Here is a 27,749-nt window from a genome sequence, read left to right as displayed (position 1 = left end):
TATGCATTAATTGACCAAAAAATCTGTTTTACCTTCAATAATTATCGAGTGAGCATTGTTTCAAATTCTCGCACTATAGTCAAAAATATACTGTAGTTACCAATCTACAATTTATTCTAATCAATGCCAATTATTTAGTGAAATGATATCATCCTTGCTTATATGATTCAGTGATACTATAGCTGTTCTGTCGTTTGGTCATACTTGCTTAGTTTGCTTTTTCTATTCTTATATTAAATTTTTGTCCTGTCAACATTTATTTCTTATTTATATTGAATTTGATATATTTAGTCATAAGGAATTAAAGTTTTTATTTTTATTTTATTTTTTATACGTATTAAGTCGAAAATATGCCGGTGTTTCACACAAAGACTATAGAAAGTATTCTTGAACCTGTCGCACAGCAGGTAAGATATTTTATGAAAAATGGTCATATTCAATCATCAAATACATAATCGATTTCTTAAAATTTATGTATTTATATCTATGTATGTATGTATATATATATATATATATACACACTTATACTCGACACAAATGAAATTTATATATACACATGCATACACACACACACACACACGCCTTTATAATTAAAATAAATTTTGCAAAAATAAAAAAGATGTTTCATCAATCAATTTTTAATTATTCCATCAATTTCCATTACAACAGATATTGATATAAGATAATCTTCTCCAACTTAAATTTACTCAGTAATACTTGTGTTACTTTATATAGAACTATGACATCATTCTGTGGTCATGGAAGAAAAGTACTAAATTCACTTTTAGAATTGTACCATGTTCTTAAATGATTTATGAAATCTGATCTGTCTTTTCTAATATAAAAGTATATAGATATATACACATACATATATATATATATATATATATATATATATATATATATATATATATATATATATATATAATTTCAATGTTAAGTTGACATTTTTAAAAATAGAATATCATGCAATAGTAGAAAATTTTATGCACTTATAACAATATGAATATTAATAGTTGTATATTATTTCAAAAGTATTAACTATTTCAAGAAAATGATTGTATATTATGAGAATTAAAGATATTTATTATACTATAATAAATATTAATATTATTCTGAATTTGAAAAATAAAAACCAAGATTTTTATGACACATTTCATATGATTCCAATATCATTTCCCCTCCATTTCTAGAAATAGCCATGAAACATTAACAGACCTTGTTGATGCCTACTAGATTTATGAAAATGAAACTCTGAACCTTACCAAAAATGGTATCAGCTGTTTAGCATGATGCATAAATTAAATCTATATTCATAAATTTTTATAAATGTTATACAGTATAATTTATTTTTTTTAAACAAAATTCCAATGTATGTTTATTTATTAAAATGTATTATAAAATTTTGATAATGCATAAACAAACACAGATATATAAAATAATAGAATATTTATAATCTAATATGTGTGTGTATTTGCGTATTTGCGTATTTGAAGTAATTAAGCTAAAACAACAATTATAAAATTATCTTCTTATATCTGAAGAAAGAATCAAACATAAAATTAAAGTAAAAAGCTTTTGTATAATATTTTGTCTAGGTTTCAAGACTTGTTATTTTACATGAAGAAGCTGAAGATGGAAATGCAATGCCAGATTTGGGAAAGCCTGTACAAGCAGTTAGTATGGCGGTGACTAATTTGATAAAAGTAAGTTTTAAATCTATTTTATAAGTTAAAAATAAATATAAATGTTTTTCATTTTGTTAGTAATATAATAATAAGTAAGGTATAATACATTAAAGCTATTGTTGATTATCATATAAAAAATTACAGGTTGGCAAAGAAACAATAAATTCTTCAGATGATGCTTTGCTCAAGCAAGATATGCCTGCAGCATTGCAACGTGTTGAGGGTGCTTCACGTCTTTTAGAGGAAGCATCTGCAATGTTAAAACAAGATCCTTATTCTGGACCTGCCAGGTATAGAAACATTTTTCAGTATATAAACATTTTTAAACAATATTTATTATAGATTTGAAACAATATCTTACTTATATATATTTCTTTTATAGAAAGAAACTTATAGAAGGTTCCCGTGGTATCCTGCAAGGAACTAGTTCTTTACTGTTATGTTTTGATGAAAGTGAAGTACGAAAAATAATTAGAGAATGTAAACGCGTTTTGGATTATTTAGCTGTTACTGAAGTCATTGAAACAATGGAAGATTTAGTTCACTTCCTTAAAAATTTAAGTCCATGTCTAAGTAAAGTATCAAGAGAAGTAAGTGCTCGTGAAAAAGAATTAACTCATCAAGTTCATAGAGAAATCCTCATACGATGTTTAGAGCAGGTAATTATTCATTTTATTATAAAGAATATAATAGTAAATATAATGATATTATTATAATTAAATATTATATATATATAGGTGAAAACTTTGGCACCAATCCTCATTTGTTCTATGAAAATTTTTATTCACATTATATCTCAAGGTGGAAAAGGAGCTGAAGAGGCGGCTGAAAATCGTAATTATTTAAGTGGACGAATGTCTGATGAACTGAATGAAATAATAAGAGTTTTACAATTAACAACATATGATGAAGAGGAATGGGATGCTGATCAATTAACAGTATGATTTATAGATTGTACTACTTGTAATATCTAAAGAGTAACAAAAGTTATTATTAAATTTTTATGTTAGGTATTAAAAAAAGCACAGAGTGCCATAGAATCTAGAATACGTGCTGCATACGATTGGTTGGATGATGGGCTCGCTTTACGTGGAGGTGTAGGAGAAAAAAGTCTTCGACAAATAGTGGAGCAAGCATCGCGGTTGGCTGAACGATATCTTTCTCCTTCTCAAGCAGAACCACTGTCGAAATTAGCTTCACAAATAATTACTATGACAGATGCTTTATGCGAACTGCGTCAAAATGAAAAAGGTTTGATCATTCACGTGTACATATATTTATTACTGCATCGTACACTATTATAATAATTTTTATTATTTTAGGAACTACACCACAAGCAGAAGCTCTAGCGCGTAGTATAAAAGAAAAATTAAATGAATTACGCAGTTCCGTAGCATCTGCCCTAGTAGCCGCTGATAAGTCAGGAACAGCTCAAACTGCTCATACCGTTGCTGGTCGTTTGGAACAAGCTAATAAATGGCTCTTAAATCCACAACAAGATGATAAAGGACTTGGTCAAAAGGCTATAGCTTTGATAATACATGAAGGAAAAAAGGTATGTTGATTATATTGAATCATTAAGCATGCTTAAAACGTAATTAAATTTTATGAAACTGTACGTAATGAACATGCTTCTTTATTTATTGCTATTTTTGTTCTTAACACTAATATGTTTCATTTGATAATAATTCTGGCAAAATGAGTTATCAAGAATAAATCCTTGTTTTTTTTTTTTAATTAATATATAAATTCCAATATAATTTTGAACACATTCCGTATATATTGGGTTGGTAACTAAGTGATTGCCGGATTTCAAATAAGAAGGAAACGACAAAATCCGCAATCACTTAGTTGCCAACCCAATATAATATGTAATATTAATTCTTTTTATTACTTTATTTTTTACGAATATTTAATATTTTGCTTGAATGCTTCATATGGAAAGAACCAACAGCATGTAGCGAATGTAAGTCATGAAGAAATTTTTATTGCAGTATCAAAATGTATTGGATCTAAAATAGATGTATAGATTTAAAAGATTTTAAAGTTTAAAGAATCTTTTTTAATTAATGTTACTGTAAAATTTAGGTTGCTGAAGGTTTACCTGGTATACATAAAGTAGAGATTCTACAATTATGTGATGAAGTTGATAATTTATCTCATCAACTTGGAGATTTATGTGCTCATGGTCAAGGAAATACGCCAAGAGCTCAAGAGATCGCACGTCAACTATCACATAAATTGTACGAGCTAAAGAATAGGATACAACAGGCCGTTGTGTCACGAGTAGTTGAAGATTTCATTGATATTACGACACCTTTAAAACAATTTACGGATGCTGTCTTGGCACCAGAAGGTACACCTGGAAGAGATCAAAATTTCAATGATAAAACTCATGCTCTTCAAACATTTTCTAATAGAGCAGCAAAAACGGCTAGAATGGTTGCAGCTGGTGGTATGTAGCTTCATGATTACGACAACACTACTGTTTATTATGTGATTATATTGTTTCATTTTTGAATAATTATAGGAAGCGGAGGTAATAAAAAACTGGCTGAAGCATTAGCTGCAAGTGCTTCACAAGTTGAATCATTAACACCTCAATTGGTTAATGCTGGCCGAATTCGTATGACGTATCCAGACAGTAAAGCAGCCGATGAACATTTTGAAAATCTTAGACAACAATATGCCGAGACTATGCAGCGAGCAAGAGCATTGTGTGATGAAGCAACTGATAGTGGCGATTTTATCAGAACTTCAGAAGAACAAATGCAAAAACATACATATCTTTGCGAAGAAGCTATTGCAAAATCTTATCCACAGAAAATGGTTGACAATACAGCTGCTATTGCAAGGTTGGCTGATAGGGTAATACTCGTGGCTAAACAAGAAAGTGATAATAGCGAAGATCCTGCTTTCATTCAAAGAGTTAATCAAGCAACTGATACTTTACAAAATAGTAAGTTTTTATTTTATATAATATAAAATGTAGTGTTTTGTTAACATAATAATTAACCAATTTCATAATACAGGTATTGCCCCAATGATCCAGAATGCAAAATATGTTACTATCAATACTAATGATAACACTGCAGCATATCATTGGAGAGAAAGTAACCGTGCTGTAAGTGTTATATGTATAATAAATACTACATTATACAAAAATTGTTCATGTAATAACTATTGCATTTTTATTACTTACAATCACGTAGCTTTTATCCAATGTTGGACAAGTACATAAGGCTATTGTAGTACATCCTGATATGGTTCAACCACCATCAATATCGCAATTGCATATCACTGATGGTACGTATTATGTTATCAATTTATTATTATTCATTCTGAATGTCTTTTTTTTAGTAGTAAATAGAATATATTCTTTTGTTAAAAAAAGAATATTAGAATAGTAATTGATTGTATTAAAATGAATGCATCATTTTCATTATCATTATTCTACATCTTTTTTATACAAATGAAAATATTAATTTTTAACAAAAATCAAGCATGGATTAAAAATTCATTTAAAAAAAGAAAGAAATACATAAATTCTCTAAAACTGTATTCTACTATAGTTATGTAAATTGTAGCATATGTAGTCAGGTGGAGGAGTAGTGGCTAATAAGTAACATAACTAAATAATAGACTTTCATTATGCGACTGTTTTTCACAATGTACATAAAATGAAATTTAACTATGAAAATATCTTGCTCTACTTCCAATACAGACTTCAACAAATATTGCAATGATATTACACTGTTCTTGAAAAACGAAGTTATTTACAGCAAATGTAATTGTTTAAAATGTATATTTCACAGGGTAATATAGAAACTTAATATGTTCTTTACAGAGGAACAAATGCCAAGTCAACAATATAATTACTTCACAGATAAAGGTACTTATATAGGCATGAAATTATGCATGATAACTTATTTTATATTCATTTATGTACCACAAGAACGTTATGACAAAATAGTATGAGAAGAAAATAATCTACAGTTTTATACATTAAGAAAAAGTAAATGTTCATAAGTATTTTTGAAATAATAGTTGGTCAGCCTTTGAGAAATCAACCCTCACCCAGCAATTTACGCGTGATCAGCCCTACACTAGGTTCAAATAAACCGCAACATCGTTCTCTTAGTCCATTACCAAAATGGGCACGTGGAGGTATTTACAGACAGTATAAAAAAAGAAAAAAGAAAAAAAATTGTAAATGTTAATCATAAACGAAAAGTTATTTGAAATCGATATTAATCATATTCTCTTGTCAGGAGATAACCCAGATCTCCTCTATCAAGAACTGGCTTCTGACAACGAGTTGGAAAAGTCAATTTGTGCTGGAGGTAAACCAAAAAAATTGTTCTTGAAAAAAAAAAAGAATGATTATATTTTTAGGGCTATTTGTTGTTATCAAGCATGTGTTTAGATATAATGTAAAAGGGATATTTACATGACATGTATTATAATTTGTACATTTTCTAAAAGATAGCAACAAATGAATTTTAAAGTATTTACAAATACTTTCAATGGAATATACAAGATTTAAATGTGATTTAAAGAAAAACAGTTTCTTTAATATTTAATTATTTATTTAATTTTTATACCATATAAAGTCATGCATACTAACTTTACATTGCATGTATTATTTTTTATATCATTTATCATTAATTTCTATTTATGCTTATTTCTTCCCTCTGACTAGAATGGCTACTCATAATAATTAATTAACATAATTAATACTTATTTACTAATTTTGTATAGTCTATATAATTATGTGTTTTTCTTCCTTTTTCTGCTACATGGAATTACCCAGGCTATATTGATTATTATGATGATGGTAATTACTAATGTGTTTATACATTTATAAATTAAAACAAGTTATCTAACACAATAATCTAATATCTTTTACTTTATAGCATGAGAAGATATTTAATGTTTCAGTTTCTTTATAAAACCATATTCTTCATTTTAAGATTATGATGATATGAAACCTGGAAATGTTTGCAATATTTCTAAGTTTTTCTTATAGTTATTTTATTTTCTATAAATATAGATTATTTAACGTTTTGTCCTGCAATAAAATTATTTGTAATATTGCAAACAAACATACTGAATTATGAAATTTTATTATAAAGAAATTGTCATTTCTAACAGAAGTAGCACCACCACGTCCACCTTTACCTGGTGGTGATATTCCACCACCAAGACCTCCACCTCCAGAAACGGATGACGAAGATGAAATGTTCATGCATGCACCTCAACCAAATCAACCAATAATGGTACATTCTCAATTGTTTGATATAATTAAAAATTTTTTTGTAAATAAGAATAATTACAGTTAAGAAATTCTAATTATAGATGGCTGCACATGGTTTGCATCAAGAAGTACGGCAGTGGTCAAGCAAAGATAATGAAATTATTGCAGCAGCTAAAAAAATGGCTGTCTTGATGGGTAAATTATCTGGTTTAGTTAGAGGAGAAGGTGGAAATAAAAGAGATCTTATAGCTTGTGCTAAAGCTATAGCCGAAGCTTCTCAGGAAGTAACACGTCTTGCAAAAGAACTTGCTAGAGAATGTACTGATAAACGTATTCGTACGGTATGTTGTAATTTTGTTTATTTATTTAATTTAAATAAAATTTATAAAAAAATAATTTCTTTATTGTTTCCTTTTTAGAATTTACTTCAAGTTTGTGAACGTATACCAACTATTGGAACACAATTGAAAATTTTGTCTACAGTAAAAGCTACAATGCTTGGAGCACAAGGTATTTCTTTTAAAATCTTTTCTTTTTCTTTAAAAAATATTGAAATATTCTTCATATTTTTTTAAAATACCAAGAATATTCATACAATGAAACTAATTATTAATAATAACCTTTACATATTTCGATGAGAACACAAATTTTTCTGTAAGAAAATTACTTACATATATTAATAGCAATTTTTATTAACAAAAAAATGAAATTCTTTATGCATAGAGATGCTCCCTAGCTGGGAAGAATTGATGCTTTATGGTAAAAGAATTAATAAATTATGCTTGATGTTATATATCACCTTTTTCTCTTTCTCTTTTCGTCACTTTTTATCGTCTTTAATTTTTACATATTTTACTATTTGCAATTATTTCGTCAAAATGCATGCAAATCTAGGATTTTTTTAAATGCAGATACACAAATTTACAATGTCATGTTTAATATTGCATTAGCACTGATTGAAAGTATAGATTTAGAAAGATCTGAAATCAAAACAATATTATTATAATATAAGAGTTAAATGGATGCAATGAAAATAATCAATATGTTATATATTTTTTATTGATAAACTAATTATATTTTCGTGTTACTCAAAATGTTTAATGCTATGCCATTGGCATGACTCTGTTCCCCATGGTGTAGATGAATTAATTGGGTGCAGTAAGTTTATTCATATAATTAGAATATGTAATTGCAATATCTAATATGAGTATTCCTTATAGATATATATTAAATAATTTTGTTACATGTTGATAGATAGTATTTTATATACATATTTAAACATATGTATTAAGATGTAGAGATTTTCGGTATCTTAGACTGATTATATTACATTTTTTCATATCTTTAATGTTATCATAATTTTATTATTATGTACTTTATAAAAGTGCATGTCACCCCAATATTTAGAGCACTTCATTCTATATCTAGTGTAATCTAAATTTGATATACACGTAATTTACAGATACTCCGTAAAAATATTATTTACTAGTGATATTTAAAAATTATGTTTATGAAATAATCCAATTAATATTTATAGACAAAATTTTTTTATTTAATAATCATTTTATTATCTTATGATATATTAATTTATATTATAATATAAAACAGGTACGGAAGAAGATCAGGAAGCAACTGATATGCTTGTTGGAAATGCTCAAAATCTTATGCAAAGTGTGAAAGAAACTGTACGTGCTGCAGAATGTGCAAGTATAAAGATTCGTACTGCTTCTGGTATGAAATTACGTTGGGTACGTCGTCAACCATGGTACCAATATTAAAATGAAAGTATATACATAAGTACAAGACCAGAAACACTAAAGTGCTATGAAGGTTTTTATATCGAATTTAACAATTTCTTTTTAACAAAAATATTACATTATTTAAATAGACTTCTTTTTATATGATACTACATGCTTGATAGAAAAAAAATATTTTAGTATTTTAATATCTACATTAGTTCTACATTTGTTCCTGGGGGACGAATATTTTATTATAAAATTTCACGTCACGATTTTTACTGAAAAAGAAATAGTGTCAATTCTTTCATAATACAGATTGCATAAATAAAGAAAATTAGAGTACTACAATATATTTTTGCAAATTACATATTATGCGAAATTTGTATTAGATGCTATATATATATATATTATGTTGACGTATACCAGAGTAGAAAATGTGCATAACTACATTAGAGCAATAAGAAATTATATTTTTGTACAAAAATATATGCTATTCGTATAAGTCCTCCATAGCTATATAGTAATTTCATCAATCTTGTTCAACTGGTGCTAACATGTGCAATATTGTAGTGGCCTACAATACAAAGTAACAATTCTAAGCAGTATCGTACCAAATATAAGAAACTATTTCAGTAAAATCTTGATTATAATTATGCAATTTAAATAATTATATTTAATCTAAATAATCAAGACTTTACTCTATATATACTAATATATGATATAGTAAGGGACACATATTAAAACAGGCCTATCATACAAATTTGAATAATTATAATTAATAGATTTATATTTATCGAATTTAACAAATATATTTTACAATAACTTCATGTAGTTTTGTGTATAATAAAGTAATTTGTATTACATAATTTAAATATAAATGGTTTTTTTTTTATAAGATACCTTTACAAAGATAGACAGATAGATAAACACACACACCTATAGTTCTATTTATAAGTATTTTTATTAAAATGTTAATATTCCGGGAAACATATTGTCTTTTATTAATAGTAATATAATAGTCTGCAATAATTTTTAAAATGCGTTTGTTTTTTGAAAAATTCTTATTTTAAATGGCAATTATTTTAAAGCAAATATAAATTTTATTGATTTTGCATACATACCTACGATATTTGTAAAATTATTAAGTATCAACAAAGGAGTCTCTTTTTATAGAATGCTGTGAAGGAACTATAACACCTGGTATTTTATTTTTAGGTATTTTTCCAGGACGTAAGTAAGGATTATCTATACCATCTTGCTGAGCAGTAATTTCACTTGTTTGTTCTGTATCTTCATTTGGTACATTAACACCTATAAACATAATACAGCCATGTACTTGTATAGAATATTTTATTTGTAAATCTTGTCTCATACCTTCCTCTGTTTCTTCCGTTTTCTGTTCTTTTTTTTTTTTAACAGGAGTTGATTCAAATTGAAAGTCTTGATCTGTTTCAAATATTTGATCTTGAGGTAAAAGTGCTGAGAGATAACTAGGAAATTGTGGTTTACAAGCAATTACTATAAAAAATATTAAAAGCTATGTCATTCATTCTTTTAAATAAAATAATATTTATATATCATGTATGAAACAGGACTACCGAAATACTTACGAGGAAACATACTATTATCATCTGTCAAAAATAAACTATGCGTTTCCCCAGTTTTTGCAATGAACCTTGTTAAGGCTCTTTCTATATCTCGTTTTTGTGTAGCAGCTTTTTCCCGTATTGCTTCATATTCAGTTACTGGTTGTTTATGTGTCTATAAAACGTTGCATAATGATCTTGATAATTTAAAAAATATATATATTATAATTAAATATATATTAAATCTAGAAAGTTTACTGGTGTTCTGATGTATGCATGTGGATCTGGAAAAGCTGGTAAATAACTTGGTATATGCGAAGGATGACTTTGTTTTACACCAGCCTGTAAAATATTTAATTGTTTTGACTGGGTTTGTTGTTGTAATGGAGGTAAAACTGTTCTATTTGTTCTTTTCCCATAATTTTCTAAATTTTCCAATTTTATACCCATGTTTATTAGTCCCAATATAACATCTGCGATTAGGGGTTCCGTTCTCCCTGACAGTTCGCAATAATTTCTTGCAGATTCTCCAACTTCCACGATAACTACACAAACATAAATAATATAACAAATATAAATAAATATCACAATTAATACTTAGTTTAATAAATAAAACAATCTTTTACACAATAATACAAATTCTACGATAAGAACCTACAAGACTGAAGCATCTCTGTAAGAGTTTCTAACGCTTGTTTGTCACAAGTGTCATAACCACATTCTATTAAAATACTACAAATAACATGATTTAATATTTTTCTTCGAGTATTAACAAATTGTATATCCATATTGTTCAAAAAATAAATAAAACAGACTCCCCACAACAGTGCCACTGCACACTACACCTTATGACAGTACACTCAAGTACATTAAACAAACTTATATTAGCGCACGCGCAAACAATAATTTGAATAGACTAGTCCGACGAGTAACTTAACGTCTTTTAAATATATATAATCATTATGAATATATTAGATTATAATAAATAAAAAGTAATAATCCAGTATATGTTTTCAATATACTTACTTAAAAAACATTAAATAAGATCTTTTCTGTTAATATTAATCTAAAATTGAAAACGTCAAAAAACGCATCAAATAATATTTCTTATTTCAACCAATAGGAGCGTTTTATTCTTTTTTTCATTCAGAAATTCTACCAATAAAATAATTCCTATACTTTTCTGGCTATCATCATATTGGATTTTCTAATACTTTTTTTTCTTCAATGATTATCTTGTGTTTACATTCATGTGATATACCATGCTTTTAGTAATAATACAGTGACGGATAATTGAATATCGACGATGGCATCGGGGTTAGAGAGCTACGTGAATCGTATCCTTTTCTTTTAATGTTGCTCTCTATATATTATTCTATAAAACATATTTTTCTTAAATTATTTAACAGATACAGTTTCTATTATTACTTCGGACGGTAGAAACTTTATTGTAAGTATTTGATATTGTGTTACATTGTTTCACTTTGTAACAACACAGTTTATATTCAAAACTTGACATATAATAGTAATAATAATTTAATGAAAAAATAAATTTTCATTTCTCAAATATTAATGAAGAAATTGTTTATAAAAACTTGTCTAATTTGTAGCTATCTTTGTTAAAAATAAAATGTTATTTTTAATAATATTAAAAATAAGTTTCTTTCTAAAATTTTCTAATTTTAGGGCACATTAAAAGGTTTTGATCAAACAATTAATATTATATTGGATGAATCACATGAGAGAGTATATAGCACAACGCAAGGTGTAGAACAAGTTGTTTTGGGTTTACATATCATCAGAGGAGATAATGTGTTAGTATAACTATTATTATACAAATGATAACAAGTTTTATGCAACATTGAAAATGTATACATTATAATATCTGTTTTATATAAAAACTGTTAGATCAAGAATGATATAAAAATTTGTTCTTAGCTTTTTTCTTAATACTTTTGATACGACTTTTTTATGTATTATACAATATTATTTTAGATGGCTTGCAGGCCTATTTGAGTATATTCTATTTTATTAGTCATTGATTTTTAAAACATTGTCAAGACTACTTTGTTTGACTTTATATTGCATTATCTTAAACATTACATAAAATAAATAACTACATTTTAACAACCATTTTTTGTAGAGCAATTGTAGGAGAACTAGATGATGAAATGGATGCACGTCTAGATTTATCAGCTATTAGAGCTGATCCATTAAGCCCTATAACACATTGAAAGTATATATTATATGAAATGTTTGAACTATAAGGGCAAGTATGTTTGTATTTATACAGAAGATAATTCTTGGATGATTACATAAATGCCCATGTTTTTATAATCATATTTAATATACTTGTATTTAAAAAATTTTGCAGAGCAAATACACAATTATGTACATTACTAAAATAAAGCAAAAAAGTAACATCCTATATGAATTAACTGTACAAATATCTTATGATATAATAAACTACGTTTTTTCATAAATGTAATTTTGTTTTATGGTATTTTAACACGATAAAAGGAAATTTAGTAATTGCAATATCAATTTGAATATATTAAGTAATTTAACATAGTTTAAATGATGTGTATACGTATTTTCCATTCTATTGCATATGCCTTCATATTATGATGTTTATTTTGTAAATTAAATTTAAGATCTATCTAAAATTTTTAGAATAATATCATTTTGTAAATTATTAGTAGTGAATCTGCACCAATGATTTAAATATAAATATATGATTTTTATTGCAGGTATGCAAATTTGTTATAGTCTAATCAGGTAGATTAATATATACAAACTATTATATGATCTGATAGAATTTTATAAATTCTAAGAAAATTTTGAATTCCAAGAAATTATCCAATTAACAACAAAATATAAATTATCTAAATACCTTCTGGATTACCACACTTATAAAAAATTATTCTATATATAACAGATTTGTAAAATTGATACACTATTTTTTTACAAAATATAACATTTTTGCATTAGGGTTTATATATATTGTAATTTTATTTGTATTAAAAAATCTGAAAAAGTAAGCTGGACTTCGTGCCAATTATAATACATCGTATTAAATATAAATATGTTTTATAGAATCAATGTATTATTTACTACATATTCTTTGCTTATGGATATACAAAATGTGTTCAACAAAAGTCAGCAGAAATGATGCTGTTTGTGTTGTAGAAAAATTCAAGTAAATTAAGAATGATATCTATATATATATATGTTTCATTTTTTAATTTATTAAAATTTATTATGCTCATGAGAGTTAATTTAAAGAGAAATATTTACTTTTTATAACATAATTTAATATTTGCCAGTTGAACATTAGATTTATAATTGCACCAAACTTTTTTTTTATATATTGTAATTAAGATAATGTAATACAATAAATAAAAACAGGAACTAAGATATTTTGTTTTTTGATCTATTAGCAAAATCTATACAAAAATTAGTCCTACAAAAGTGAGAAAATCACATATAGAACAATGTTTAAATAAATCAAATGTTAAAATTGTAAATGGTGCATTTATAACTGAATTTTGTATAATCAAAAAGCAAAGATGGCATGTTGAATTTCTTAAATGAAACATTTAGTATGTATATATGCGCGCAAGTGTGTATATGTACTATATATTGGAAGACATAACAAAAATATAAATCAATTAGAGTACAATCTAATATTTTCCTATTCTGCGTACCTTAATTACTAAATGTCTTTTTGAAGTAATCATAAATACATGATATATACAGATCTTCCTTAAAATTTAATTATCTGTATTATCAAAAACAATATTTTCCAACTTTATTTGTTCTATATTGTGTTTACTCTATATGCATTTAGCCTTAAGAGCAGAACACAAAACAGTGCAATTATCGGCACTACATATACACACTGTATTTTCGATTTTATATATTAAAGTATGTAAGGACAATTCCTACTGTCAAACATTTGTACAGTTGACAATAAAATAATTGAAGCGAACCATATAGCTCATTGCATTATATAACAATGCGTGCTATGCTAGTATAATCATACATATGAGAATTATCATCAGGTACTTAAGTTATGTACCTACACAAATGGATGAATTATTGCATTAATTATTGGTCACAATGTTGGTCCTGTTACGATTTCGTCTCCTAACACGACCACCACGTCTACTCTGATTTGCACCGTTCCAATCAGGTCCACTATCCATGACAAAATTTGGAGGATTTGGCCCATTTGGATTGAAACCCATTAAGCTAGGATCTGCAGGACCAGTATTTGGACCAAAATTGTTGAAATTACCTCCAGAATATGGGGGAGGCCCATCATATGCAGGAGCAACATCAGGTCCAAAACCTACACCAGGAGCAGGACCTAAAAGTCCAGCTCCATTATTGCGTTGTGCATTATAACGTGGATCATAGTTCATTTGATTTTGTGACATGACTGGTCCATTCATATTCATTGTTGGTGTCATGTTTGGCATACTAGTCATACCCATTGGAGGCATATTTTGTGGACCCATAGGAGAATTCATCATGGGACCCATGGGTCCCATATTTCCAAGCATTGGATTTGGTGACATAGCCATCATATTTTGTGATCCTGGCATATTTTGTGTAACAGGCATACCAGGGGGACCAAGAGCCATATTAGGCATTTCCATTGGTTGTTGCGGAGCACCTTGTATCATGGAAGCACTAACATTCTGTGAGGATTGATTAGAAACTTCGAGCGCTTTTCTTCGTGGATCGGATCGAATTTGTGGAGGTGATTTTGGCGTGTCTGGCTTCATTGGTGGTGGAGACATAGGAGAATCAGCTATTTCAGCTTTACTAACACGGAAAATTTTTCTAAGACGAGGATCATATTTCACTTGTGGATCATTTTTTGTAAGCTTTAAGCCTGTATAATCAGGTCTTGGTATATCAACGACATATACCTTGTAAGTCATTGGAGGATGGGAATTGTAACTTGCATCTATTTCAGTGCATGGAATATGTGAAGGAGCTGGTTTGAATGGCAAACTTAACATTTGTCGCAGATCAACGTCCGATTTAGTGGATGTATCTGTAAATCCTGCACCAACTACTCTAAGATCTGTATCTCCAAATCCAGTTTGGAAACGTTGTCTAAAATCCATGTCTTTTCTTCGAAGATCTTGATCTGCCCTAGTTCTAAGATCTGTATCCATGTTAGTATCTACTGATGTAATACCAGAACTGTAGATACTCGTTTCTAACCTAAGATGTTTCGTTTCTTTTTTAGGATCTATTCTATTTGGACTGCTTGGTTTCTGTTCATCTCGGCGTTGTCGAGGATCTCTGGACATTCGAGGATCTCTAGATACAGGAGCTACTGTTGAACTTGTACCAGGCGACGACCTAGGACTTGATGCTTCATTTTCAATTTTAGAAATTTGACTTGAAACACCAAATGTAGAATTATTAGCTACTTTAGTAACAGGATTGTATTCAGTTGCAGAGTTATTTGTATCTTGTGTAGATTTCATTTTTAAAACTGAAGATTCTTGAGTATTTATAGTGCTATTTTGCTGAGTTTGTAGGGTTTTACCATTTGTTGAACTTTGTGCTTTAAGAGATGATAATAATTTAGATACTTCTGCACTAATATCGATTTTACTTAAGTCTCCAAGTTTATCTACAATAGCTGCTGGTTGAGGTATACTTGGTGCAGAAGATGCAGATTGAAATTGTTCTTTTATTATAATATTTTGGCCCTTTTCAGATGGTTCAGATTCGTCTTTTGAAGCATCTTTCGAAGAAAGTACTATAGTTAAATTACCACCATCGTCGTCGTCATCATCGTCCGAATACCAATCTTCTAAAATCTGATCTGTACTACGTGCATTGTTCTCATCTTCCACATTTTTAAAGCTATCCTGTGCAGCACGTTGTTGCTGCTGGATACGTAAAAATAATTCTTGAGCTTTTTTTGGTAAATGGGATGGAACTTCTTGTTCTTCCGTAGAAGGTGAAGCTACATTCGAAATATTGCCTTGTTCGTTTGATATCGAGGATTCTATAACAAATAAATCAATATAATTAAAAGATCTATATATACATGTTCTTATTTATAAGAACATTATTAATTTTTTAATTAATATAATTCATTTGCAACGCTTAAATAATAAATGTCAGCAAAAATTTTATAATATTATCACACCTTTTCGTAGTTCTACTACTTTCTCTTTATCATCATCTTCAATTGGCATTTCAATAACAAGCTCGGTTTCATCATCTTGATCACTTTCTTCATCGAGCTTCGATTTACTAAGATTTGCAACTTCATCAGCTATACTAACCACAGGTGGTGGTTTTTTTGAACCTTTTAGTAACTCCCTTAAATCTATATCCTTTGAATTTTCATTAGTTGACGTATTTTTTCTTTTCGCCTGTAAATTTATAATAATTAACTTATGAATATGAGTGAAATGTTTCTAAACAATTATATAGTATGTATTATTATAGCGTAAACCAAACTTATATCTAATATTTTATATCTTACTTGTGCTAAAATTTCATCTTCTTCTACATCCTTTGTAAAATCTTCTTTATCTTTGAATTTATTTACAGTTGTTTTATTAGAATCTGCATTAGTTTCAGTGTAAAAATCCATGCTTGGAACACATGATTGCAATACTTGACTTTGTTGCAATTGCTGCTGAGTCGCTAAACCTAAAGCTGCATTAGGCAATTGAATACCAAGTTCATTAGCTGATTGTAATAACATAATTTGTTCATATGGTACTCTATCTTCGTCAGATCCCCAACGTGTCTTTTTTCCAGAAGGTTTTCTTTCCCTAACAGTGCTTTTCTGTTGATTGGATGTTTCCTCTACAATAATAATTAAAATATTAACATTTGATCCTGATTCTCCATTAGACGCGCGCGTGTGTGTATGTGTGTGTGTGTGTGTTCACCTTTGTCATCCTTGTTCTCATTTTTATCTAAAGTATTTGTTGGTGCAGGCACATTTAAATCAAATAAACTAGGAATTTTCTGATTCGTTGTATCTTGTCCTTGGGCGAGTGCTGTAGCTGTATTATTTATCATTAACATTGCTCTTTCTCTACTCAAACGTGGAAAATCCCCAAGAATTTCTTTTGGTGCAGTTTCAAGATGTTTCAAAAGAATTCCTTTTACCTATAACAATATCGAAATATGTATATATTATTTTTATATTAAATTTTCGTAGAAAATACTTTTTATTTTTTTACTGCATCAATAATAATAATTACCTGCTCATTTAAAGGTTGATGCGAAAATTTACAGTTATCACCTTGATTACACTTCAAACCAGTATGGAAGAACTTGCATGGAAAGTCATGGTGCATATAAAGACATTTGTCCCTTTTAGCACAACAGTCCATAAGATAAAACTTACATAGTTCCATCTTTCTGGGAGGTAAAGCATTATGTGAGAAAGGACAATCATCTCCTCTGTGACATTTTCCTTGCATGTAATACAAACATATGGATTCAGGATCTTGTCCATGTTCGTTGGTTTGAATTCTTCGCCCGTTCCTTTCATTCCTCAATTGTCCACGACCTTTATTTTTTCCACCGCGTTCATTTTTTCCACCTCTACGACCTATAATGTTAATATTAATAATATGTCATATCATTTATATTTTTTGTCTCCACATAAATAAAAAATATTTTAATAAAAATGAATACCTCCTCCTCTTCCATTACCACCACGCTTATTCTCATTTTCTCTATGCCGATTTATGTTGGACCTTTCTTCATAATCAGAATTACTATCAAAATTCTCATGATCATTAGTATGTCTGGGAGAACTATTATCTTGAGAATCTTTTCTAATAGGAGAAGCACCTCGAACAAAAACCATTTCATCGTCATCTTCATTGCCATTCTCATCATCACTTAATTTTCGTTTCTATAAATATTGTAAGAAAATTATCAATAATATATTCATTAAAAACTAAATCTAAAAAAAAGTAGATGTGAACAAAATAGTATAGAATGTAACCTTTTGATCTTTTGAACGATCTTCATCTCGCTCATCACGCACTCTTTTCCTACTCTTATTCCTATTAGTTTTGTTCTTTGATTTTGAATCAGTATTTCTACCCCCATCCTCCTCAAGAGCTGCTCTAATAGCTTTCTCTACATCACCTGCCCAATCCTCTGTTGGACTTTTATATTTTAAGTATCTGTCATGTTTAGCAGTTGTTCCTTGAATAGGCTGCTTTTTGTTCTTATTAAACTTAGAGTCAAAATTTTTATTCTTTGATACATCTTGTTTTGAAGATGACTTGGCAGATTCAATTACTTCGGTCTGTGGACGAGTAACTGGCTCATCATCTTCATCAGAAGGAATTTCTCCATCTTCCAAGTCATTATCATTATTACTGTAAAAAAAAGAATACATAATTGATAATTAAGAAAGATTCAGCCAATGAACCGATAGTAATATAATATTCGCAATTTGTCCATATATTTTTAATTTATAAAACTTAATTTATAAAAATAAAATTTATAAAACTTCAATATATATAGAAACTTAATGTTTATAACAACAAATATGTTTTGTAATTAATTCATATATACTTTACTATATTATTTTATGTGAATTTATATAACAATCACTACTTGCAAAGATGTTGAATTATATAATATAGATGTAATAAAGAAACTATATAAATCTCTCATAACATTTTCTATATATCAACAATGCTTTTTAATAAAATCTTGTGAGAAATTATCATTTTAATTGAATTTTAATATGTATAAAATGAATCTCAAATATAAAATGTACTATTTTGTAATCTCATATATATTTTAACTTGTATATTAGAGACTTATATTAACTTGTATATGAGATTTTCCTAAAATCTCACTGTTTATGGATCATCAATAGAATAGTATAATTTTATCTAAATATTTACACAATAAGAAAAAATATATATTTTGATATTATACGCATTAACAAAAATACATGTATCTTATTAGGAAGATCATGTATTTTGAAGATATCATAGAAGTTCGAATTTGTGTTTTTTCCGATTAATCTCTGAATAATTAAAATATCATCAGAATTTGTACTACAAAGTTAAAGGCATAAATGCGTGGAGAAAAATATTCTCCGATGCTATCACCTTATCATAATTATTCATTAGCGACGATTTTACATGCAGAGAGCGTTTCTCTAACCAAAGAAAGCATCCTCGAAAGATCGAGGGAAGCTCATTATTATTGTCAAGGACAAATTGATAGCCGTAAAGAAAATTGAAACTACACGAGTTAGACAGAGAGAGCTTTGAAACTTTCAGTCGAGTCGACTATATGCGAACGAGGTTGACGATACTAGCCAAGCTGAAAACATTAAATACGTTTGTCGGAAACGACTAATGGCATGTGACACGTAAAAACGATCAATGACGATCTAAAGGAAATGCTTTCTCTCTTTTTCTCTTTCTGTCTCGTATCTCTCACTCTCTGCACAGACTAAATAACGTTTTATAAATAATGAGCGATCTAGACTTCGTTCTAGAAAATTAATGAGCTCAAAAGAGCTCGTAGAAAAGAATCGAGGAAAATCTATCTCTTCGAATAAATCTGCCGTCTCTCCGTCTCTCTCTCACGAAGCACAAACGACGACGACGAAACAAATGAATATACATATTCATGAGTGCGCGTGAGCACACGCTTAATAATAACGTATGTAAGTACGTCGTATAATCCAAAAGCATATAATTAAATCGGGTTGCTACGAAGTCGCGTTATCTACGCTTCGTCGTTTCTATGCTTTTTGTGTTCGTCTCTCTTGAAAACAACGAAACAAAACAAAAAAGAAAATCAAAAGATCCAACATAATGATTAAAAGTTACCTCACCATACTAAGTCCCTTAACATCATCATTCATAATCATCTTCATGATTTTTCATCATGATTTTTTGCTTCATATCTCTATAAGCATAATAAGATACATCATTTGTAACATCACATTTTTTACGAAGCATTATTGTCGTCGTTGCAGCATCACTGATAACGTTTAAAAAGTCAATGTCATCGGCATCCGTCCAAAAGTTTCTTCGGACGCACGATGTTGTGTGCATCGTTTTCGCACGAATACGCGCGCGTTTATATATATATATATATATATGTACTTTTTTTTAGAGCAAAGTGCACATACGATATACTTTCGTATATTCATTGTATGTCGTCAGTGTATATACGTGTGTGTGTGTGCGCGCGCGCGCGTATGTATCAAGTATAGATAACGACGTACATACGACGCGCGTGCTCACGTATCATGTACTTGGTGTTCAATTTGTAAATGTGTTACATAGTATATATACATGGCGTGCAAGTGGTATATATATACATATACATATATATATATATATATATATATATAAAGTCGAAGTCCCAAGATCGAAAAGAAAAAAAAAAAAGAAAAACATGGAAACTCTGTCCTCTCCCGCTCTTTCTCTCGTCGAACAACAACATCGAGTTGTACCAAATACAAGTTTAAACTAGTTTCAATCTACGTTTAAAATTCTCGCGAATGGCAGAGAGCAGAGAAAAGGTATTTCGTTATTTTTCGTAACAGGTATTTCCTAGAACGCGAGAGAAAAAAAGTAAAAGCGCTACATGGAGCGCTAATACCGAAAACATTTCGTAAAGGTAGTAAATATATATATGTATATATATATATATATATATATATATATATATATATATATATGTATATACGCGATGATTTTAATTTTATAACATGAATGCGTCATAGGTACGAGAAAGACAATATCATACCTCATTTTTGTGCTACATAAAAGTCTCTTTTTCCTAACTTTTAGTCGCGATCTCTCTCACTCCTGGATTTAAACAAGAACAGACATTCTCGTGTTGTAACCTTCTGTCTGTCTCCGCTAGAAAAGAAAGCGGACGGTGGAGGAAGAATTCGTGAGGCTTTTCAAAAGAAAGAGATTCGCATGTACCTGCTGCTGAATGAAGGGGATGACTAAAAAAATCCCCCCGATCATTCACGGGAAAGAAGCATCGCACTAAACGCGCCTACGTGACACGTAAGGAAACACGGTTTGGCGAGTAGTATATGTACGTCTCATAGTTGCGGCGAATCCGCGTTCACGATAAAGACGACCTTGACCCCCCTCCCGCCCCTATGTACCCGCCCACCCTTTACAAATGTTAACGCCTTTATATGCGCTTTTACAAATAATTCCAAGAAAGGAATCAGCCTTTTATAGACGCACATTTGACGCCATCATTATTTTAACCATTTTTCTTTCAGAGATCGACGACATCGATGAGATACGTAAGTATCTCAAGTACCGTCGCAATATTTAAAAAAAACCGATCGACGAATGGTACCTTTTTCTCTTTTTCTCTTTCTTTATTTACCCCTTCCCTTTCTCTCTGCCTTTTTTTCCTTTTATCCTTTTCAGATCTTCCGGAAGAGAAACAAATATTGACCAAAGCGAATTCGTGAGAGGACGGAGCCTCGACGTGTGTATGTTACGTATATATGTGTGTATATCGCGTCGGGAAGGAGAAGATACATGTGTATCGTCTCTCATACGTTACGTATATGCGTCTCGATTGTGTGTAGTAAGAGCACCGATATAGTAATACAGTAGAGTAGTGTAGTACTAATAGTAGTAGTAGTAGTAGTAGTAGTAGTAGTAGTAGTAGTATAGTACTAATGTAGTGGTAGTAGCAGTATTGGTAATAATGTATAATAGCAATAGCGACAGTCGTGTGAAAATTACGTCTGTTTCGTCATTGAATAAAAAATGTGGAGGCAAACCTTTGGATTAGAGTCTCGGCCACGGAAACACTCTCTAATGCCATTGTTTTGTCCCGATCGATCGTGTTTTGTACCATACGATATACCACTGTGGCCCGAAGTTGATCATTCGATCGATAGACGCGACCACACACGACGGATCTTTGCTCGTGGATTCGCGTGCCTGTATGTGATCATTTGAGACTTTGAAAATAACTTGATAATGGGCAAATAAACTCAAAGGAAGGCCCGATTGTCCGTTTCTATCTCTCTCTATCTCTCTTTCTCCCTCTCTTTCGCTAGTCCTCTCTCTTTCTCTCTCTCTCTCTTTCTCTCTATCTCCCTCTATATCTGTCGGTATCTATTATATACTCGCGTGAGCGCATCCCCACGGACAAAGATATTAAAAATTTTTGGAAAAAAAAAAAGAAAAAAAAATATTCTTAGCCTCTTTCTCCCAGCCCGAATTTACAAGTCTGCTCTTAGAACGGGCCTCGTTCACCGAACGCTTCTGTATCTCTCTCCTCTCTCTTTCTCTTTCTCTCACACAGAGAGAAAGCTAAGCTCGATTAATCGTATATATCTCTCTAGAAGCTTTCTGAAGTTCTTTAGAATCGATATCGCACTTAAATTTGATAAGACATATTCACTGTGATATCTCCCTATCTCTGTCTCTCTCTCTCTCTCTCTCGTGGTTAATTAGATAGAAGAGAAGAAAATGGCGCGTTATTTGTCATGCCACAGAGCGACGTCATTCTTGCTGACGTGGCATATGGAACGATCATTATCCGTTTTGGGCTTTTCCGTTTATGTATCTCTACTACGCGTGACAAATGATTTCGATTTAAACGAATATCATGGGATGCGATAGTATATAGAAAGACGGTTAATTTCAAACATGAAAACGTATATCGACAGAGTAATTATTTCAACGCGTTCAAGGTAATATATGAAAAAACGTTATCTTCGACGAAAAGATGTACGGACAAAGCCACGAGAAGCTTGCACTTCGCATCCCGACGTGATCAAATTTGTCGTCTTCCGTGCTTCTCTCTGTTATGCGGGAGAGGGGGGGACGGAAAAGGGATCGCATCCATGGAGGATGCTCCCTTCCTAAAAACGACCGCAAGAGGGCAAGCGTCCAATGATTCTACGTATTTCTATATGCCATATATAATATTAAGCCCGACGTATTTTCGTTTATTTTTTTTTTTACGCGTCGATCGTTGCGAAGCAAAAAGAAATTTTTTCGTTTTTCTTTTTTTATCGATTCACGGATTCGCGCGAGTATCGTTCATGAATCTTCGTCGATGTGGTCGGTGACGACGCGACGATGACGTTTCGCGTTTTTCTTCCGCGCTTTTAAAGAAAATCTTATTAATCTTTCTCTCTTTTTGTCTCTTAGTCTTTCTTTTTCTTCTCTCTTTCTCTCTCTTTGTGTTGGTAAGAGAAGAGATAATGAACGTTTGTGTGAACGAGACTAGTGACCGTAGACAGGCAGACAGGCAGGCGGACAGGCGGGCAGGCAGACAGGCAGACAGGCAGGCGAAGAGTACGATTATCTTTCGGACAGAGCGTTACTACTAATTGTCAGCAAAGATAGTATAAAAATGTAGCAATTGTGAGTACGATGAGCGAAAACTTCAAAGATCAAACTAAACATGGCCACATCTGGAACTATTCTGAGCGGGCGGCTGCACGGAACCTGGGAAAGGCGGTCGAGCGAGCGGGAGCGGGTCAGGGGTGGGGGGGTATGGTTACCTTCGCTTTCACCAATCGTAGAACATACGTATGGATCACGTGCTTCTCCACCCTTTATTTGGTCTTCCCCCCCATTCCTTCTCCGTTCTCACCAACGCTCTTTCTTCGCGCTCTCTTCTCTCTTCTCTCTGCCGCCATGTTTCCATCACCACCCGTTCCGTTAGCACGCGTCATTCTACGCGAAAGAAATTCCTGAAGTTGTCGAGATCGTTCCCTCGTCTCTTCCAACGCAATGGCGGACTTAATAGCATCTACTAACTATCGTGAAAACATCTAATCTGAAAGTTGCTACTTTTGATCAATGATAGTCACGGTTATCGAACATTGCACAAACAGAAAAGCGTGTTTTGTTTCGAAACAGACAACAATTATTTTCTTTGTAATTATCGGTACTATCATATTACTCATTATATATATATATATATATATATATATATATGCGTGTGTGTGTAAGTGGATAAGTTATGTATTTATACATATTAACAATAATGTAAATTTAAAAAAAAAATTATTGGATTAATAATTTTAATTTAACAAAAAGACATTGTATACATAGTATATAATATAAAAATATATTTTTCTCTTATTTTATATAGCGTTATTATATTATAATACTGTACAATAGTTTGGGACTTGCGTTATAAAATCATATAAAAACATTTGGTTACCAAATGTAACTTTTAATAATTTCAATATATTACCCTTTTACCTGTTCATGTGAACGATGGTGAAAGACAAATGAAATACCACTAGACCAACATTGTCGTAATGGAATGTCTGGTAAATGTCTAGGATTGTGAGCATGTCGCCAATCTGATAGATCAGAATTACAATCTGATTGTTCTGGTGGACCCTTTACTTCTATTCCATTAACACATCTTGTACATTTAAATCTGTAATATATAACAAAAGAAATATAGTATTCCAAAAAAATGTCAAATCGAACGTACTAGTTTAAAACTTACTTTGAATGTGTATCTGAAACTGTATTCTCTTCTAATTTAAATAAGTCACGAAGATCGTTCAAAGTGAAATGTCTTGCGACATCATCTTCTTGATCGACTACTGTTGAACTCAATGCTTTTTTGTGTGCTTGCCTTTGAAAAATTTTTTCCTCTATTGTGCCAGTCTATAATGAACATGTTTGATATATTCTATATTAACATTTCTTAATTAAAAAAGATTATGATTTTTGCATTACTTACACAAAGAAAACGATAGACAAAACATGGCTTTTTTTGACCATCTCTCCAAACCCTAGCCATTGCTTGATCATCATTAGCAGGATTCCAATCTGGATCAAACATCACAAGACGATTTGCACCAATAAGGTTTAGACCACAACCACCAGCTTTAGAACTTAGCATGAAAATAAAATCACCACTATTTTGATCATTAAAACTATCTACTATCTTTGATCTCTTTTTTATTGACATGCTACCATCTAATCTCACATATTTGTAACAACGCTTATGACATAATTTTTCGAATAGATCAAGTGTTTGCGTATAGTTAGATACCAGAACTATTTTGTCATGTGTTGTAGATCTAATTGAAGCTAAGAGACAATCTAATACCATAAATTTTCCTGATAATTCAGGTAAAATTTCCCTAAAATAAAAAAAGTTCACAAGATATTATATATACAAGGTATTATATATACAAGATATTATATAATGCATAACATAGAATATATTAATTAAATAAATATACTTTGTGCTGTAATTCGATGGCAACAATTTCAAAGCATTTTCAAATCCATCTGATTTTTCTATTATTTTATCATATACTAAATCGGGATGGCAACATAATTTTTTCAATAGTGTGATTGCAGATAGTGCAGACAGACTTCTTCCACCTTTCTTAGATGTTTCAGAATTGTTTTCTATATGTAACATTTAAGAGGATATTAATAATAAATATATTTTTATTTTATTATAAGATAAAAATCTAATGTAACAAAAAATATTGTGAAGATAATACCTTCCATAGATTTTTTTATGCTATCACTTTGTATAAAATTTTTATAAAGATCAGTTTGCAATTTTCCCATTTTTATACAAACTACTAGCTCGTGTTTTAATGGTAAATACTTTGAAAGTAAAGCACTAGTACGTCTAATCAGGCACTTATTAACAATAGTTACTAACTCCGTTAATCGTTCTTGAGCTAATTTACGTTCACCATCTGTTGCTGCAGCATCTTGTCCACGAAGTATTGGTATTTCAAATTTTCGTCTAAACTCCTAAAATGTGAATTATTTTGTAAATAATTATACACAATATTATATTACTAAATTATATAATTTAACTTACCTGTGCTGTTCCTAAAAGTCCTTGATTTACAAAATGAACAAGTGAAAAATATTCTAAAAGATCATTTTGTATAGGTGTTCCACTAAGTAATACTCTCCTTTTGGCTTTTAGGCCGATAAGAGCCTGATATGTTTGATTTTCAGAATTTTTCAAACGATGTCCTTCATCGCATAACACAAGGCCAACTTCATCTTGATGTAAAACATGTGCATGTAATCTAAATGTTTCATAACTAATAATTAAAATTGGATTAGCACATCTACGTCCATAAGTTTTCATAAAGCCTTTAAGTTTAGTATCAATATCACTTTTACTTCCACCATCTATTGCTAATGGACGAACTCTGTTATTAAGCCATTTATAAATTTCATTATACCAATTTTTTACTAAAGAACTTGGTGCAACGATAATAGCTTTTTCTATCAGTGGTTTGCATTCTGGACCTTACAAATAATTACATAGATAAATCTTTTTATATTTTCTATAGAAAATAAAAAATAATGTATTGTTACCTTGCTTTAACAGTGTCCATAAAAGAGTAATACATTGCAAGGTTTTACCAAGACCCATTTCATCTGCCATGATGCATCCATATGCACCTTCAATGCGTTTTCCTGTTACACATTCATACATGAATTTTACTCCTTCACGTTGATGCGGTCTTAGAATATTGCATAGTAAGGGATCAACTACCACATGTACAAGTTGTTTTGAGCTAAGAAATATAAAATGTTTAAAATAAATAACAAGTAGTTCGTAGTTTTGCATTAAATCTACAATTACTAACGGATCTAGTTTTATTCTTTCGTGTTCTGATAATTCAGGAGGTATATAAACCACTAATGCATTGGCTTCATTCGGATCATGTAGAGCAGTTCTTGGACCAGATAAACGTATACCAAGCGTACGCCCAGATAAGTGATATCCAGGAATTGGTATTTTAAATGGTTTACTTAATAATTTTTTGACTCTTTCTTCCTGTAAGTTTATTATATATTACATTAATATTTCTATTAAATTTTACTTACTGAGATAATGGTATGACTTACATGTTCCGATATTACACCTTGCGTGGCTGAAATATCTTTAGCAGAAAGAGTCGCAGCTTTATACTCAGGTATGTGTATATTTTTGGCATTATTTCTACATACTCTTTTTTCACGTTGGATTATGGGTTGTGGTACAAACTCCACCGTATTAGATACATCCGAAAGCAAAGGACGTTTACCTCTTTTGCTTGGAGCCAAAGAACGAATCTTAAATTAATAACATAATAATATTACGTACCAATTTTATTATTTATTATAATATAATAAATAATCTTGAATTTATATTATTTGTATAGTATAAGAATAAACTTTCTTAACAATAGTAATCTTATGAAGATTATAATTGATTTTTTTACGATATTTGAATTAAACGAAAAATGAGGTATTAGAATCATACCATGTTAATTATACAATAGGAAATTATATGTGAATCTCAGTCAAAACAAATAAATGAACATAATAAAAAAAGAAAACATTTTCTGCATGACGTTTAACCTCATCCAAACATATTCAAATTAATAACTGTGAGAACAGTGGTATAACTTTAAAGAAATAAA

At 30.1% G+C, this 27,749-nt stretch overlaps 5 protein-coding genes and 1 long non-coding RNA gene across 24 annotated transcripts; 3 read left to right on the top strand and 3 right to left on the bottom strand.

The window, feature by feature from the left end:
• The first annotated feature begins 157 nt into the window (after nt 1-157).
• LOC124423088 (vinculin) lies at nt 158-9,444 on the top strand. Of its 9 annotated transcripts, XM_046960436.1 has the most exons (21): nt 158-407; nt 1,599-1,706; nt 1,833-1,978; nt 2,071-2,347; nt 2,426-2,626; nt 2,699-2,939; nt 3,011-3,243; nt 3,634-3,654; nt 3,777-4,143; nt 4,219-4,647; nt 4,721-4,812; nt 4,901-4,994; nt 5,536-5,580; nt 5,736-5,855; nt 5,960-6,031; nt 6,502-6,525; nt 6,843-6,967; nt 7,047-7,286; nt 7,365-7,455; nt 7,669-7,704; nt 8,554-9,444. In XM_046960436.1, exons 1-21 carry the CDS (start codon nt 351-353, stop codon nt 8,721-8,723), a joined length of 3,189 nt encoding a protein of 1,062 aa, XP_046816392.1. In that variant the 5' UTR covers nt 158-350; the 3' UTR covers nt 8,724-9,444. The 9 variants fall into 9 exon arrangements, with proteins under 9 accessions (XP_046816392.1, XP_046816393.1, XP_046816395.1 ...); XM_046960437.1 differs by lacking the exon at nt 3,634-3,654; XM_046960439.1 differs by lacking the exon at nt 6,502-6,525.
• Nucleotides 9,445-9,564: 120 nt separating this feature from the next.
• Nucleotides 9,565-11,226, bottom strand: LOC124423091 (transcription initiation factor TFIID subunit 8). Of its 2 annotated transcripts, XM_046960452.1 has the most exons (6): nt 10,929-11,226; nt 10,529-10,815; nt 10,295-10,445; nt 10,059-10,202; nt 9,806-9,995; nt 9,565-9,704 (listed from the first exon to the last, which is right to left on the bottom strand). In XM_046960452.1, the coding sequence occupies exons 1-5, from the start codon at nt 11,056-11,058 to the stop codon at nt 9,826-9,828; spliced, it is 882 nt and encodes a 293-aa protein (XP_046816408.1). In that variant the 5' UTR covers nt 11,059-11,226; the 3' UTR covers nt 9,565-9,704; nt 9,806-9,825. The 2 variants fall into 2 exon arrangements, with proteins under 2 accessions (XP_046816408.1, XP_046816409.1); XM_046960453.1 differs by lacking the exon at nt 9,565-9,704 and having other exon boundaries at nt 9,901-9,995; nt 10,059-10,174.
• A 204-nt stretch (nt 11,227-11,430) lies between these two features.
• LOC124423092 (U6 snRNA-associated Sm-like protein LSm8) lies at nt 11,431-14,261 on the top strand. Of its 4 annotated transcripts, none has more exons than XM_046960456.1 (5): nt 11,431-11,607; nt 11,680-11,720; nt 11,957-12,084; nt 12,414-12,539; nt 13,021-14,261. In XM_046960456.1, exons 1-4 carry the CDS (start codon nt 11,577-11,579, stop codon nt 12,502-12,504), a joined length of 291 nt encoding a protein of 96 aa, XP_046816412.1. In that variant the 5' UTR covers nt 11,431-11,576; the 3' UTR covers nt 12,505-12,539; nt 13,021-14,261. The 4 variants fall into 4 exon arrangements, with proteins under 4 accessions (XP_046816412.1, XP_046816413.1, XP_046816411.1 ...); XM_046960457.1 differs by lacking the exon at nt 13,021-14,261 and adding an exon at nt 12,645-12,758; XM_046960455.1 differs by lacking the exon at nt 13,021-14,261 and adding an exon at nt 12,645-12,758 and having other exon boundaries at nt 12,414-12,543.
• Nucleotides 12,327-23,818, bottom strand: LOC124423086 (protein suppressor of sable). 6 transcript variants are annotated; one of them, XM_046960431.1, is made up of 9 exons: nt 22,089-23,818; nt 18,285-18,666; nt 17,969-18,191; nt 17,530-17,882; nt 17,212-17,434; nt 16,797-17,125; nt 16,455-16,683; nt 14,352-16,310; nt 12,327-12,490 (listed from the first exon to the last, which is right to left on the bottom strand). In XM_046960431.1, the coding sequence occupies exons 1-8, from the start codon at nt 22,163-22,165 to the stop codon at nt 14,377-14,379; spliced, it is 3,750 nt and encodes a 1,249-aa protein (XP_046816387.1). In that variant the 5' UTR covers nt 22,166-23,818; the 3' UTR covers nt 12,327-12,490; nt 14,352-14,376. The 6 variants fall into 6 exon arrangements, with proteins under 6 accessions (XP_046816387.1, XP_046816386.1, XP_046816388.1 ...); XM_046960430.1 differs by having other exon boundaries at nt 14,356-16,310; XM_046960432.1 differs by lacking the exon at nt 12,327-12,490 and adding an exon at nt 20,146-20,224 and having other exon boundaries at nt 14,376-16,310.
• On the top strand, nt 20,249-22,320 carry LOC124423093. The gene is made up of 3 exons (XR_006942004.1): nt 20,249-20,846; nt 21,118-21,345; nt 21,573-22,320. It is a non-coding gene; the product is annotated as an uncharacterized LOC124423093 (long non-coding RNA).
• Nucleotides 23,819-24,321: 503 nt separating the features above from the next.
• Nucleotides 24,322-27,731, bottom strand: LOC124423089 (DNA repair and recombination protein RAD54-like). 2 transcript variants are annotated; one of them, XM_046960447.1, is made up of 10 exons: nt 27,590-27,731; nt 27,193-27,399; nt 26,931-27,121; nt 26,656-26,858; nt 26,144-26,580; nt 25,812-26,073; nt 25,542-25,713; nt 25,034-25,439; nt 24,794-24,957; nt 24,322-24,721 (listed from the first exon to the last, which is right to left on the bottom strand). In XM_046960447.1, the coding sequence occupies exons 1-10, from the start codon at nt 27,590-27,592 to the stop codon at nt 24,526-24,528; spliced, it is 2,241 nt and encodes a 746-aa protein (XP_046816403.1). In that variant the 5' UTR covers nt 27,593-27,731; the 3' UTR covers nt 24,322-24,525. The 2 variants fall into 2 exon arrangements, with proteins under 2 accessions (XP_046816403.1, XP_046816402.1); XM_046960446.1 differs by having other exon boundaries at nt 26,144-26,586; nt 27,590-27,730.
• Between the last annotated feature and the right edge of the window lie 18 nt (nt 27,732-27,749).

The sequence above is a fragment of the Vespa crabro genome, chromosome 3, assembly GCF_910589235.1.
Source record: "Vespa crabro chromosome 3, iyVesCrab1.2, whole genome shotgun sequence".
Taxonomy (NCBI): domain Eukaryota; kingdom Metazoa; phylum Arthropoda; class Insecta; order Hymenoptera; family Vespidae; genus Vespa; species Vespa crabro.
This window is presented reverse-complemented; position numbering and strand designations above follow the sequence as displayed.

Excerpts from the sequence above, each read along its gene's own strand:
- LOC124423088 (XM_046960436.1), top strand. The coding sequence starts at position 351 with ATGCCGGTGTTTCACACAAAGACTATAGAAAGTATTCTTGAACCTGTC. Across the intron at positions 4,813-4,900 it reads GGAGAGAAAGTAACCGTGCT|CTTTTATCCAATGTTGGACA; the intron begins GTAAGTGTTATA and ends ACAATCACGTAG. Across the intron at positions 6,526-6,842 it reads TATTGATTATTATGATGATG|AAGTAGCACCACCACGTCCA; the intron begins GTAATTACTAAT and ends CATTTCTAACAG.
- LOC124423091 (XM_046960452.1), bottom strand. The coding sequence starts at position 11,058 with ATGGATATACAATTTGTTAATACTCGAAGAAAAATATTAAATCATGTT. Across the intron at positions 10,816-10,928 it reads TACAGAGATGCTTCAGTCTT|TTATCGTGGAAGTTGGAGAA; the intron begins GTAGGTTCTTAT and ends ATGTTTGTGTAG. Across the intron at positions 10,446-10,528 it reads ATGCATACATCAGAACACCA|ACACATAAACAACCAGTAAC; the intron begins GTAAACTTTCTA and ends AACGTTTTATAG.
- LOC124423092 (XM_046960456.1), top strand. The coding sequence starts at position 11,577 with ATGGCATCGGGGTTAGAGAGCTACGTGAATC. Across the intron at positions 11,608-11,679 it reads GTTAGAGAGCTACGTGAATC|ATACAGTTTCTATTATTACT; the intron begins GTATCCTTTTCT and ends ATTATTTAACAG. Across the intron at positions 12,085-12,413 it reads ATCATCAGAGGAGATAATGT|AGCAATTGTAGGAGAACTAG; the intron begins GTTAGTATAACT and ends CATTTTTTGTAG.
- LOC124423086 (XM_046960431.1), bottom strand. The coding sequence starts at position 22,165 with ATGGTACAAAACACGATCGATCGGGACAAAACAATGGCATTAGAGAGT. Across the intron at positions 17,883-17,968 it reads TGGTAATGGAAGAGGAGGAG|GTCGTAGAGGTGGAAAAAAT; the intron begins GTATTCATTTTT and ends TTAACATTATAG. Across the intron at positions 17,435-17,529 it reads ATCAACCTTTAAATGAGCAG|GTAAAAGGAATTCTTTTGAA; the intron begins GTAATTATTATT and ends ATATTGTTATAG.
- LOC124423089 (XM_046960446.1), bottom strand. Across the intron at positions 26,074-26,143 it reads GACTTTTAGGAACAGCACAG|GAGTTTAGACGAAAATTTGA; the intron begins GTAAGTTAAATT and ends TTCACATTTTAG. Across the intron at positions 24,958-25,033 it reads TTGTCTATCGTTTTCTTTGT|ACTGGCACAATAGAGGAAAA; the intron begins GTAAGTAATGCA and ends TGTTCATTATAG.